Source organism: Brachycentrus maculatus, unplaced genomic scaffold (assembly GCF_059751285.1).
Source record: "Brachycentrus maculatus isolate JH-2025_06_01 unplaced genomic scaffold, ASM5975128v1 h1tg000017l, whole genome shotgun sequence".
NCBI lineage: Eukaryota > Metazoa > Arthropoda > Insecta > Trichoptera > Brachycentridae > Brachycentrus > Brachycentrus maculatus.
In genome coordinates, this window is record NW_028280771.1 from 131,438 (window position 1) to 145,897 (window position 14,460).

Here is a 14,460-nt window from a genome sequence, read left to right on the forward strand (position 1 = left end):
GAAGAATATGGAAGTCTGGGCATTTACGGGGCTGACACCTGTGAATGTTACACGTGTGTAACATTCACACGTGTCAGCCCCGTAAATGCCCAGACTTCCATATTCTTTTTCATCTTTGATGAGATGTCAAAAAATAAGATGAATGTAACTTCTGTAATTGGAGATAATCCAGATTTTGTGAACAAGTATTTGGATACACTCAAAATGTTGTAAATAAAATAAGGTATTGTTATGAATATTTGGATGATATTTCAATATATTTTTTTAGTAAAAAAGCTTGACGTAAAGTGACTTTTTTTTAATAATTAATAATTTCCTATTTAATATGTTGTTTAGATTAGTGAGTGTATCTGCCTACAATTTTCACTCACAAATAACATGGTTTTCCAATCGGATCAGAATTTGGAAATTTAGGTATTTGCTGGGATGTTTTTTCCCTACAGCAGGTGTTTTTGCCAAGAATTTTCCACTCATGAATTACATGAAATAATAGTTACTTCAAACATAAAGAATAAATCCACTCACAAGTAGAAAATAATTTTGGAATTTAGGCATTTTCTGTGATTGCGTATAGGTTTTTCCATAGACGTATTTATTTGCCTAGAATTTTCCACTCATTATTACATTAAATTATTGTAACTTTAAACATAAAGTACACTCACAAGTAGGTATATAGGTACTTTAAAACATACAAAGATAAAACCTAAGTATGGCCATATGATAAATGATGTTGCATAAGCCATAGCTAGATTTCAGAATCACTTAATAATAATTATAATTGTGTAATTTTGAAGAAAAAGTGTTTTCGTATTATTACGCTTAAAACTTATTTGACTTTAAACCTACATATCATGGGTATAAGGCAGCGGTTGGGGAACTTTTTTAACCATTACCCCAAAATATTTTTGCGTAAATCGATACTACCCCCTCCCACCATTTTGAAAAGAAGACAATCAATGTTTATTTTAAATAAACATTGAAAATAATTTAAACGAAAAAAAAAATGTTACATGAAAATAAAAAGTATGTAATAGACAAAATGAAATTTTCAGTAGAAATAATTTTTACCCCATTTGGGTATAAGGCAAACTCTTGCCTTATACCTTTGCCTTTTTGCCTTATACCCCGACCGCTGGTATAAGGAAAAAACGTTAACTCTAAAATCCCTATTTGAATAATCCCTGTTATTTAAAGTAAGTAAACCCTGAATAAAATACCCGCTATTGAACTTAGCATTGAATTTATTTTTAAAACCACATAAATATGACATTTCAAAGTACTTAGTGTATTTTGCCAGTTTATAAAACGTTGAAAACCTTATAATATGCGTCATTAAGTAAAAATTGTATTTTTTCGAGTTGGCGTACACCCACGTGTATTATATGATTTTTAATGTAAAATTAAAAATTAAATTAATACAGATGATACACTGCACACCCTTTTGGCACAATTTAGAAAAAATATGACGTATTTTTTGTTTATTATTTGTGAATGCGTAACAGTAATTTGGAATTTCCTACATCCTCGCATATCCTTACTAATCATGACACGTATGCGGAACGGAGCATAAATAATTTTCGATATATTTATTGTAACTGCAGACAGTTGGTAGAATTCCATTTTGAATTGTTGGGTAATATATCCAAAATTAAACACGGTTATTGGATTGAATTCTACTTTTATTTACATATATCGCTCACACCTTTCAACAACGTCATAAATCAAAAAACTAGATTTTTCAGGAAATCGTTTTTAAAGTTTAAGAATGTAGTAAAATATATTAAAAAAATAAATATCAAGCCATTTATTAAACTTTTTACCGTGCAACAGATCTTTTTAGGTAAAACCTGAATATTTTTTCTCCATTTGAAAAATATTTAGTGTATTTAAAAAAAATATTAAACAATACCTTTTCTTCAAAATGCAAACATTTTCTGCCCTGTAGCGGGTAAATATTTAGTTTAAAATATGCCATTTTTGCTAGGATATAGTACATTTTCTGGGCATTCCGAAAACATACACAACTGAAAATTGTTAATTTGGCAGGTGTACATTTAACAGAAAAAGTTTGCGGAACACTGATTGAACCAACCAAAATATGTGATATATTATTTCCGTAGAAATTTATTTTAGTCAACAGTATTTTAAATTTATTTTATAATATTATACATAATATTGCACTTCAAAAAATTTCAAGCAGGCAAGAAACGTATAAAATGCAATGGAGCATGGAAACTCTAATTCTTACGCATTTATTACGGTTACTGTTTCTTTCTAGTGCATAATGTTAATCAGACTTGAGCAGGGACACCATGCGGAAATTAACAAATAACTTTATTTTTACTTTTATCCAATTAAATACAAATATTCATTAAAAAAAAGAAAACGCTAATTCTTTCAGGCCAGGCATTGCATACGGAAGTTGCCGATATAACTACGTAATGCAGGTAACTTTATTAACATCTCAACATAGATGAAGAAAAATATGCAAGTCAGGGCATTTACAGGGCTTACGACCTATCATAAACTGGTTTATGTACTCACTTTATACACGTGTAACGTTCACCATTCTACCCATGATTGATAACCACATACATTCATTTGAACTCTTATCCGCACCCCAATGGTGCATAGGGCACTGCATCATATAAACGCAGCGTTATCTTGATCGTTAACACACGAAGGAATGGTGATCAACCTCCAGAACGGTAGCCGAGCGTGCTGACCATTACGCTACGGAGGCGGACAAACTTGTTAAATATAAAAGTTTTAAAAGTTATCACTGTAATATTCATTATATGAATAAATACCCGGACTCATTATCATTTTCTTCTTCATCTACACCGCAGGACAAAAAAATTTACGAGTTTACTTACTACCGCACGCCTTGACTTTACTGAACTCTTTTTCTAAGAAATCCTTTATCGATACCTCTTTCTTTTGTTCAATAAATTAAAGACACTTTGTGTCACCTTTCTACAATATTTACATTTTAAAATGTCTCAACAATTTTGTTTTACCCGCGTTTGAGGGAACATAACACAACAATCATGGAAAGTGTAAAGCAAATGTCGATTACGATAAAATCCAAAATAATCACACTGTCGCAACAAAACATATCTAATTGTAAAATACCTCGTCGAGTTGGGTATTCAGAAGGTGCAGTGAGGTTTTTATTTAAAAAATTCCAAGAATCTGGATACATAGAACGGAAAAAAGGAAGCGGATGGGGACGCGCTACATCTGCCCGAGATGATCGCTTAATAAAAAAAATTGTTATGCGCGATCGATTTTTAATGGCACTTAAAATACACGCAGAGGTGCAGTCTACTAGCTAATCAACATTTTCAGTAAAAACAGTGTCCAGGCGGCTGTTGGAGCATGGTTTCCAAGCACGAAGTCCCGCAAAGAAACCATTACTGACGAACAAAATGCAGAAGGCTAGACTGGATTGGGCGAAGGAGCACCAGAATTGGACCTTGGAGGATTGGCAAAATGTTATTTTCTCCGATGAATCAAAATTCAACCTTTTTGGTCCAGACGGCAGAAAGATAGTTCGACGAAAACTTGGGGAAAGATACCATCCGTCGTGCGTCACTCGAACCGTTAAACATTCACCCTACGTCATGATTTGGGGGTGCATGAAAGCGTACGGTTTGGGACCTCTAAATTTTATACAGGGTACGATGAATGCCATCCAGTACAAAAAAGTGTTAAAAAACCATCTTATTCCAACAATCGAGGACATTACGTAGTATACCGCGGACCCGATTTTTCAGGACGATTTGGCGCCGTGCCATAGAGCCCGCACTGTGAGTACAAATATTTATTTTTTAATGCACTTTATAGACCACTTGATAAATAATTTATTGTTTTTCTTACAGATCATTGAATACAAGGATAAAATTGGCTTAAAATCGTTGACGTGGCCCGGGAATAGTCCTGATTTGAACCCAATAGAAAATTTATGGGCGATTTTGAAAAAAAAAGTTGAGAAAAAAAAATAAAAAAACATTGAGGAATTAAAAAAAACTTGATTCAAGTTTAGGAAGAATAAATAACATCAGAAATTTAAGATTCGCTTTACGCTTCGTTAAATAATAGAATTTTACATGTTATAAAAAATAAAGGTGAATTCACTAAGTATTAAATATTTTTAAATGTTATAAATATGTTTAAATGTAAAATACCTTAATTTAAAATAAAGCGATTAGAACCTTCTTCTTAAATATGAATTAAAAAATTACATGTCTTTTATTACTCCATCACAAACACTCGACCATAAAAGAACCGTTATGGGTCTCTAAGGTTCGGATAATCTGATACCTGGTATATAATGGCAATTTCTAAGTACAATTCATGAGTAAGATCTTTCATTTTAACCTTGAAGTAACGAGTAGTCATCATATATGTTAAACAATACAAAAAAAACTAATTAAATATCAAGAATAATTCATTATGTGTCAATTTTAGTTTTTTTGAGGACTCGTAAATTTTTTTGTCCAGGGGTGTATGTTGAGATGTCAATATAAGTAACTCCTATATATCAATAGATGTCAATATAAATAAACCCAGAAGTCTCTTACATACATTTAATAAGGGTCCCTGCTAAATAAAAAAATCTAGCCCATCTTAACTATGGATACTGCCGAGAACTCAAACATAAATATTACATACATAAGTCACATATATAATATTCCCGAGATAAGCAATATCGATAAAATTAAGAAAGGTGTGTTGAGATGGCTTGGTTTGGAATAAATGGTTGAGGAAAGAACGGTAAAATAAAATTATGGCGCGAATGTAGTAAGAAAAAGGAGCAGAGGAATACCGAGAAAAACTTGGCACGATCGGGCATGCCAAATACTTGAAAGCGGTCAGGTTAGAAGTCGAAATAATCGGCGGGTATGTGTGAGGAGATGCATGAACGTGGAAGAGGCGAGGAATGTTTGCAAAGACAGAATGGTGTGACGTTCTATGCTCTCTGCCTACCCCTGCGTAAGCGGCGTGATGGTTAGGTAGTTAGTTAGGGCGTTTGTGCACTGCACGTAATTTTACCGTCCGGCACTTCAGTTAGCATGATAAACGGATGAATGGCTTGGATTGGCTTGTGCTTTTGGCCGTCGTTCTTCGTATCGGAGCTCTTGATCGATGCGTGATCACGGTGCGCATAAAATTGATCACGCTAAACTGTCGTAATCGCTTTTATTTTTAAAATCCGGACTTCCGGACGGTGAAATTCAGTGTAGTGCATAAGCACTCTTAGTTAGTTATAATATTCCCGATGAGTAATTTTCTTTCTCCGCAGATCTACGGGACGCGGCTTTGCATTCAGAGGACGCAGCAGATAACAGCCTAGAAATTCATCATACTATTTGTAGGTACCTATCGATTTGTTATATTATTTATTGCTTCTTTATAATATTACTTTTATGTTATGATATTGACTAGCCCCTATCGACAAAAAATTGCACTAACAAACAGATTAAAAGAAGAAGACTAGTAAACTTTAATGTTATGGAACGTCGTTTCGCTCAATTCAGGCAGATGTCAGTTTTATTTTTCTCGGATCTCGTTTTGACTTTTGACGTTCATTCACATTGTTGTCATATAATTAGCAGCCTGTGTTGTTGTCTAACTTATTTCTGTGTTTTCCTCCGGTCGATCTGTTAACTTTTATGATAAAATACTATTGTTATGTCCTGAGTGTGAATACTAGCCGGTTTTATTTTTACTTAACGTCACAATAATGCCGTCTTGGAAGACAATTTGCAACTGGACCGGGCTTATTTTTTTGTTGTTCCTCGGTATACCCATCAGGGTAAAAAGCCCAGATAATCAAGATACTAAAAGACAATTTGATGAATTTATTATACATTATAACAAGTCTTATGCCGCCGGTTCTGATGAATATAACAAAAGATATGACATTTTCAAGGTAATGTGTTGGAGATATTATCTCTGATATTTATTTCGTTGACGCATTGTTATGACTTTGCTGTATGTATTCGAACCTTGCCCGTCACAAGAAAACACAAAGATTATTATAATATTGCTTACATTGTGGTTATAATCAACATTTTTTGTTCTACATACATTACATTTTTGTTATAATCAGCATTTCTTGCTGTATTTACATTACATTTTGGTTATAATCGGCATTTTTTGTTGGAATTACATTACATTTTGGTTATAATCAGCATTTTTTGTCGTACTTACATTACATTCTAATTTATCAGCATTTTTATTGTAATTACGTTACTGTGTAATTTTTAAATCCTTTAAGCTGTAGCAAAATACTTATTTGATTATTTGTAATATTATTTTTAATCACGCTGATGTTAGTTTTTGTCTGTTACATTAGAATTTTTAAATCATTCCACCTCTCAGTCAGGTCTCAATTCTATGAGATTATATGTGCAGCTTGATGTCTACAATTCGATACATGCAATCATACATTCACATTAAATGTACTTCTTATTGAAAAGTTTTTGCCATGGACCCTATAGCAAAATGTTGTGATTTTCGTATTTCAACATAAGGAGCCCATATGATCAATATGGTCTAAAAAAAATTTCTATTCAATTGAGAATAGTTGATGTATATAAAAACAAGGATAAGATGTAACCTTTCTAAAGATAAAATTTATCAGCTTGTATATTATGCAAATGTAGGTAGAATCTTTACATTCCCTTTATTCACTTGTGACAATAATATGTGTTTCGATGCATTCCGCATAATTTTCAAACACCGTACGGCGTTTCAAAATTATGCGGAATGCATCGAAACAGGTGTCACAATTGATTTTAAGAAATAGTGGTATTTACTGAGTAAAACTTGAATTAAAAAAGGGATAGATTTTTACCAAAAAGTGACTGCCGAATCAATTAATGAAAATAATAATTATTGCAAATTCTTCAAAAGTATAAGTTTTATATTGTTTTTGCTTAAATTGTTTTTATTTATTTACCTTTTTTTCGATTCTTAATTCAGACAAAACAGGCTCTCTAACGCACATTTTTTTTCTGTTAGTCATTTTGTTAAAATTCAATCGTATTCTTTAAAAAAAATAGCTAATTTCCCTCAAATTACACAATCAAGATACCTTTTACTTTTAGGACTCTCTGGCGAGAATCAACAAGCTTAATGCCGCTAGAACAGATAACTACACAGCCGTATACGGCGTAACTCAATTCTCCGATCTTACCGAAGAAGAATTCTTGGTAAACTTAGACACTGTCAAACGACTATCTAAAAATCACCAACGAAAGATGAAACCAGATCACAGTCTGACCATCTTAGAAGCTGCTAACCCTCGATATTTCGGTCCGAACCCAGCCGACATGCTGCGGACTGAAATGGAGACTCTTGGACTACCCCTTAAACTGGACTGGTGAGTTTTTTTAGTAAATAGTGAAGGATATTGGTAACATAAACCAAGCTAGAACAAATGCCGAACCCTCTTCTAGTGGAACGGAAGGTCTGCTGACGACAGTCAACCTTCTTCTGAGGAGTATTACTTGGTTTCTTCCGAGCAATGAGCAAATGCTGAGAAGTTAATGATTGGCCAACACCGGTTTAAATAAAAACATATTTATTTAGTTAGAAGAAACAAAAATCCACTTAATGATCTATAAACCTTGTACATAATAAGCAAGGTAAATAATAAATGCATACCCATCTAATTAAAAAGTTTTTTTAGTTTTGAAATTATTGGTGTTACACTCAAAACTTTTTAAAAAAAAACACACATATATCGGGTGGGTGATTTGGGTGTATTATTATTAAAAATGAGAAACAGCTATTACCCCCACTTCGTCCTTCAAAGTCCCAAGCACACAACTCTAAAATTTAGACTTCTGACTAAAATTAGGGTCGGGGTTGATGAAAAAACCGCCTTACAACAATGTGCTAACTTGCCAACTTTTCTGTTGTCAAAGACTGATGTTTAACCTTTTCCACTCTGACCATTTTTTCTCATAACTTATCCAGCTACTCTGATAAAAAAAATGCGACGTTTTTCTACCATTAAAATAAATATTTTGGGAGACTCTGTCTGGCAATTCGTATGACCATGTTAAGATTAACCGTATTTATCTGAAATATTTTTTGGTAGAATATACAATACTTGGGTGATAGAGAAATCAGTGATTAAAGTTATGCCTGCGCCGGGCCAGACTAATGGCCCACGGAGCTGCCTAATAGAATCATACGGGCCAGAATGTCTGGCTTACAGAGTGGTAAGAGTTAAACTTGTGTATTTCATATTTAGGCGGAACAGGGGAGTAATAAGTGGTGTGGAAGATCAAGGACTGTGCGGTGCTTGCTGGGCGTACAGCACTATCCAGGTTGCTGAAGCCATGGCGGCTATGCAAACTGGCAATCTCACCACTCTCAGTATACAAGTAAGTATTCTTATGGCCATAATTTACTAACACATTGTTGTCGGGTGGTTTTTACATCAACCCCGACCCTAATTAGTATTGTTGGGTAATATATTGTTAGTTATTGTTAGTATATAGTATATTGTTAGTATATAAGGACATTTTGTAAATATTTTTAGTCAGTGTTTGATAATGTCCTAAGAAGACGAAACGCGTCACGTATTAAGATATATATAAATAAATGTAGAATTCAATCCAACAAAAACCTTGTTTTATTTTGGATATATTACCCAACATTCAATATGGAATTCCACCAACTGTCTGCAGTTACAATAAATAACCTAATTAGTATACTAATCACAAGCAACCGCAAACGCAATTCCAATCCGTACAATGTTTTTTGCCATCTCTCGCACTCTACCAAAAGTAAGCAAATAGAATGCTTTTAAGCGTCTCCCGCTCTCTACCAACAGTATGTAAAAGACGCTTTTAAGCGTTTCCCGCAAACGATGTGTTAAAACCTTTTTACTACAGCACATTTTTCTTTCAACCCTGACTTGCAAGTATTTCATCATCAGAAGTAAAATAACCTGCACTTTTTCCAAATAAAATCTTTATCAGTTAAAGGGTTTATTTGTTCTTTAGCACTATGTTGCAAATTTAAGTCGCCTTCTTCCTAATCCATGAAGTTATTGAGGAGCCGCTTTCTTCTAGCAAATGATTGACTGCGCCACAAATGGAAACTTTGGCTGCAAGGGCGGCGACATCTGTAGTCTGTTGGTGTGGCTGACCAAGTACAATGTGACAATCCACCTCTCTGACGAATATCCACTCACCAAGACGACAGACAAGTGCCATTCGGTCAAGACAAACAACACCGGCGTGCGAATCAAAGACTTCACTTGTGGCTCGTAAGTTCTGTTAATGTTTGGCTATTACTGCTTTCTTAATTCGTATCCGTTCTTTATGTAGAGTATATGGAGTAACACCGGCGTGCGAATCAAAGACTTCACTTGTGGCTCGTAAGTTCTGTTAATGTTTGGCTATTACTACTTTCTTAATTCGTATCCGTTCTTTATGTAGAGTATATGGAGTCTATGAGCTTCTTTGTTATCTACCAACTCCTTTGTTCAGATAAAAACTGCTATTATTGCCAGCAGTGGATATCCAGTGGTAGCGGTGTTCTGTGCCTTAAGAGAGGTAAACTTTGTGGCGGCTCTACTACACACTGGAAGCGTTCATATTGACATATATGATTAATTCTGGTTCATTTTCAATTTTCTTCTTGTGTCATATCGCTCACTCCTTTCAAGTACGTCATAAATCAAAAAACTTGATTTTTCAGGTCAACGCTTTTAAAGTTTAAAGTTATAATACAATGTATTAAAAATAAATGTCAAGACACTTATTGAACTTTTTACTGTGCAACAGATCTTTTTAGGTAAAACCTGAAGGTTTTTTTCTCCATTTCAAAAATATTTAGTATATTGAAAAAAATTATCAAACAATACCTTTTCTTCAAAATGCAAAAACAACACTTTCTGCCCTGTAGCGGGTAAATATTAAGTTAAAAATATGCCGCTTTTGCTGGGATATAGTACATTTTCTGGGCATTCCGAAAACAGGCACAACTGAAAATTGACGATTTTTTTATTTATGACGTTCTTGAAAAGAGTGAGCGATTTGTGTTGCTGACCATATCGGTCCATGGAATGCGTAGCATTCTACGATGTAGCCACATTTCGAATGCCTTTAATCGGTTCATAGTGCTGATGTAATCACAGGCTAATTGTATTTTTTAAATACCAAATTTTGTGACATTTCCTTTCATTTCAGTCTTTTGGGCAGAGAATCGAGCATAGTCAAGTGGCTGGCGCTCTCCGGGCCGGTCGCGGTGGCGATAAACGCGCTCTCCTGGCAGAACTACCTCGGGGGCGTCATACAGTACCACTGCGCCGAGGATATAATGTCGCTCAACCACGCCGTTCAACTTGTTGGCTATGACCTGACCGCGGACATTCCGTACTACATCGCTAAAAACTCTTGGGGGAAGAAATTCGGCCTGGGAGGCTACCTGTACCTCGCCATTGGAAAAAATATATGCGGGCTCGCTAACGAGGTTTCAATGTTGAATATTTTTTAATAGCATTGAAAATTTTTCAAGGCGCTTAGTCGTGTATGTTGCCCTATTAAGCACAGCAGGAATTCGTTTTTCTTTAGTTATTATTACCCTGGACTGGTATATGAAGCGCAGGGCTGATCACATTTTCTTAGTGCGTTTAACAATCAAGATAACACAGCTTCTATATGTTGCAGTGCCCTATGCACTGTTGGGTCCGGGTAAGGGTAAGAAGAAGAAAAAGTACAGTGCCAACTCGCTAACCCAAACATAAATCGTGCAATATATCGTTCGACTAGGGATTAGGGATTCGTACAGATTACTAAGTGTTTTGAGAAACCTGATGAAAAAAATGTCATTTCTGTTTATAAAAATGCCCCTTATTTTACATTTTTATTTAGATACTGAATGAATCATTTTAAATTTTAACATTTTTATTTTAGCTTCAAAAAATCTAATATTTCTTTTGAACCAACAAACCTAACTGGTTTCATTTATTGATTCGGCTGTCACAAAATAATCTATCCATTTTTAATTTCAGTTTTATTTAGTAAATACCACAATTTCTTTAAATCTATTATGACACGAGTTTCGATTCCGACTTTAAGAAGTAGTGGTATTTACTAAGTGTAAAACTTAAATCGAAAATGAACCTAACTGATGTTTAAGGGCTAAATCACGCATTCATATCAAAACCACCAATTCCTCAGTGTTCTGGACGGCTTCTTCAGCCCAGTTGAAGGCCATGTTGAAAGCTTTCACGGCTTCAGAATGTGAAATTTATGAAACTGGCATCAGCTGCTCGGCGTCATCAAATTCCTTCTCGAAATTTTCACATGTCGCCCACTCCTTTCAAGAACGTCATAAATCAGAAAACTTGATATTTCAGGAAAACGTTATTAAAGTTATATAACGCAATGTATCAAAAATAAATATCAAGTCACTTATTGAACTTTTTACTGTGCAACAGATCTGTTTAGTTAAAACCTGATGGTTTTTTCTCCATTTGAAAAATATTTAGTTTATTTAAAAAATAATCAAACAATACCATTTCTTCAAAATGCAAAGACAAAACTTTCTGCCCTGTAGCGGGTAAACATTAAGTTAAAAATATGCCGATTTTGCTGGGATATAGTACATTTTCTGGGCATTCCGAAAACATGCACAACTGAAAATCGACGATTTTTTATTTATGACGTTCTTGAAAGGAGTGAGCTATGTGACAGCACGTATGATGCCCTCATCACTCAAAACATCTTGATGCTAGAGTCCTTCATCACAGCCACCTGATGCCCAAATATGATGCTAAATCGTTCAAATTACAGCATGTTTCGGATTACGATGCGTACGGATTATTGAACTAGCACTGTATAGAATCCACACTTATTTCTTGCTATTAATATTCTATAGACTGTATAGTATACACTATGTAGAATATTTTCAGCAAGACGGTTTAAATATTGAAAACCTCGTTTTTCTGGTTTGCTTAGAATGTATATTGCTCATTTGGTGCAACAGTGACGTAATTACACCTTTTTTTAAAACATGTTTAGTATGTCGAAATGTGCGGGAAGACTATTTACATCGGGAGAAGCATCGACAGAATTGGTCTTGTGATGAAATGCTGCGAGATGGCGCAAGTGTCATTGTAGAATTAAGTAAAATGGCACCATTTCTGTTGGCGTGTTGTAACGTCTGAATGGCATCTCTAGTAATATTTTTAAAAGTGTAAAAGAGTTCCATTGTTGCACCAAATGAGTGATATATACCTGCTGTGCTTAATATGAGAGTATAGTGCAATAAACTGTAGTGATAGCTTTAAAAGCATTTTTAAAATTCCATGAATAAGTCTTTAAATGATGTGATTTCTCAGTGCGTTTTTCACCAATAAATCTAACCTAGTGAGGATAAAATTATTATGTACGCAGGCATTTTATGTCAAACTTCTGGATCAACCTGAAAATAAACAATATAGTTTTCCAAATTGGTATTCTAAGGGCATTTGTGCACTACACGGAATTTTACCGTCCGACTCTTCAGTTAGCGTGATAAAACAATGATTTGCTTAGATTGACTTGTGCTTTTGTCCATCTTTCTTCAGATCGGTGCTCTTGATCGGTGCTCTTGATCGGTGCGTGAACACGTTGCGTTTTAATTTGATCACGCTAAACTGTCGTATTCGCTTTTACTTTTCAAAACCAGACTGCCGGGCGGCAAAATTCAGGGTTGTGCACAAGCCCCCTAAGTGTAAAATATCATATTACACCAACATTTTATAATCATTCAATTTTGAAAAAGATTTTTTTGTTTTTTTTTATAGTGTTGATAATACCCATATAGTTAGTTCCCCAATTGTGTTATTCAGCATCTCCATTTGCCAAAATTTTTCAAAACCTTGAAGTTACATTTTTTTTTCTTGACTCAGAAAAATCTAATGTAAAACTTGCGTTACGTATAAACGGAATTCATCACCATGAAGACACCCCTTGTGTGTTAAATTATCTGATTGTCCTTGTGGAAGTAAATTAAGAAGAGGTTGAAAAATACTACAAATATGACGAAGAAAAAATTCAATTACGTTGCACCTTGTCAATATTTAAACCTGTCAATGCAAGGAATGCAGAAGGCAGAAGGGGAGTAGTGGAGTAGTAGCAATAGACTAATATTTTTTTTTTGGGCATAGATCCTTCAATTTCTATCACTCCTGTGCCGAAATTAATTACTAACTTACGAAACTGCCATTTTTTAAAAAGCTAATTTTGCAATTAACTGCTGCATATGCCACGTGTGCTCGGCCATATGCAACTTTGCTTACAAAATAATAATAAAATATCCAATATTTTCACTTTGAGATTTCACTGCTCGATGGTAGAAAATACTTAAGAAATATTAATCAATGATAGAATTTTTTTTTAATTCATGTTTTCGACAGATTTCAGTGATTTTAATCATTATTTCGTAAGTATATCCTGCCATTTAGTAATGATACTTCGGGGCATAAATATTAAACAATGTTTTTTTGCAAGCAAAGTTGCATATAACCAAGGTTGCCACTGAGATACATGCAATTAATAACGCATGGCTAAAATAGCACCCCAACATGGCGTACCCGGTACTCAAAGTGTTAATTTTTGCAAAAAAACTTACAGTTTCTAATAAAAAACAAAAATTTTGCATTCAGGTAAGTGTTAACTATATCATCAAACCCTTATCCGCACCCCAATGGTGCACAGGGCACTGCATATAAACGCAGTGTTATCTTGATCGTTAACACATGAAAGAAAGGTTATCAGCCATCCGCTTCAGGTACCAGTCCAGGGTGATATTGAATAAATATTACAGTGAAAAAATCACTTATATTTTATTTGACCCCCCCCTGGGAATCGAACCCGGGACCTCCAGAATGATAGTCGAGCGTGCTGACCATTACACTATGGAGGCGGACATTAACTATATAGGCTGTTATAAACACAAAAACAGTCTTAAAATATCATTTGTATGTAGAATATTATTAATATGATATTACTCCCGATTGAAAACAACCTATTGTTAAAGTAAGACTTGCTTATTTTGTGATTAAAAACAAAATACTTTAAATTATAAACAAACACAATTTTTTTACCACTTGAATATTATATTTTGTTACGACTAGTTTCAGAGGCTACAGATGCTTCCATCTACGGGTTTAACTTTAAACCTGACAGATGAATGATAAGTAGATTGTTTATATTTATGTTTCGGGTTGTGGTCCCGTGGATAGTGTCGCGGATTCTTAAGTCAGAGTTTCACGGTTCGAACCCACTCTACCACAATTTGATACCTATTTCTAATAATGAGCCGCTTAGGCTCACAGAAATAGTATGAAATTTAAATATTTGTGTGAATAATAAAAACACAAATATTTCTGTTAATTTAAAATAATAAAAATAATAAAAACTGAGATAAAAGCATATGTAG

General features: G+C 34.3%; 1 protein-coding gene across 1 annotated transcript; it reads left to right on the forward strand.

Annotated features, from left to right (window-relative positions):
* The first annotated feature begins 5,501 nt into the window (after positions 1-5,501).
* LOC148313164 (cathepsin O-like) lies at positions 5,502-13,056 on the forward strand. Its single transcript, XM_088266210.1, has 5 exons — positions 5,502-5,938; positions 7,119-7,393; positions 8,273-8,405; positions 9,099-9,295; positions 10,221-13,056. The coding sequence occupies exons 1-5, from the start codon at positions 5,750-5,752 to the stop codon at positions 10,525-10,527; spliced, it is 1,101 nt and encodes a 366-aa protein (XP_088122336.1). The 5' UTR covers positions 5,502-5,749; the 3' UTR covers positions 10,528-13,056.
* The last annotated feature ends 1,404 nt before the right edge of the window (positions 13,057-14,460 follow it).

What these genes read in the sequence shown, in the direction of transcription:
- LOC148313164 (XM_088266210.1), top strand. Translation starts at nt 5,750, where the DNA reads ATGCCGTCTTGGAAGACAATTTGCAACTGGACCGGGCTTATTTTTTTG. An exon ending in AAAGATATGACATTTTCAAG is followed by an intron (nt 5,939 to 7,118) that starts GTAATGTGTTGG and finishes TTTTACTTTTAG; the next exon opens with GACTCTCTGGCGAGAATCAA. An exon ending in CTACCCCTTAAACTGGACTG is followed by an intron (nt 7,394 to 8,272) that starts GTGAGTTTTTTT and finishes TTTCATATTTAG; the next exon opens with GCGGAACAGGGGAGTAATAA.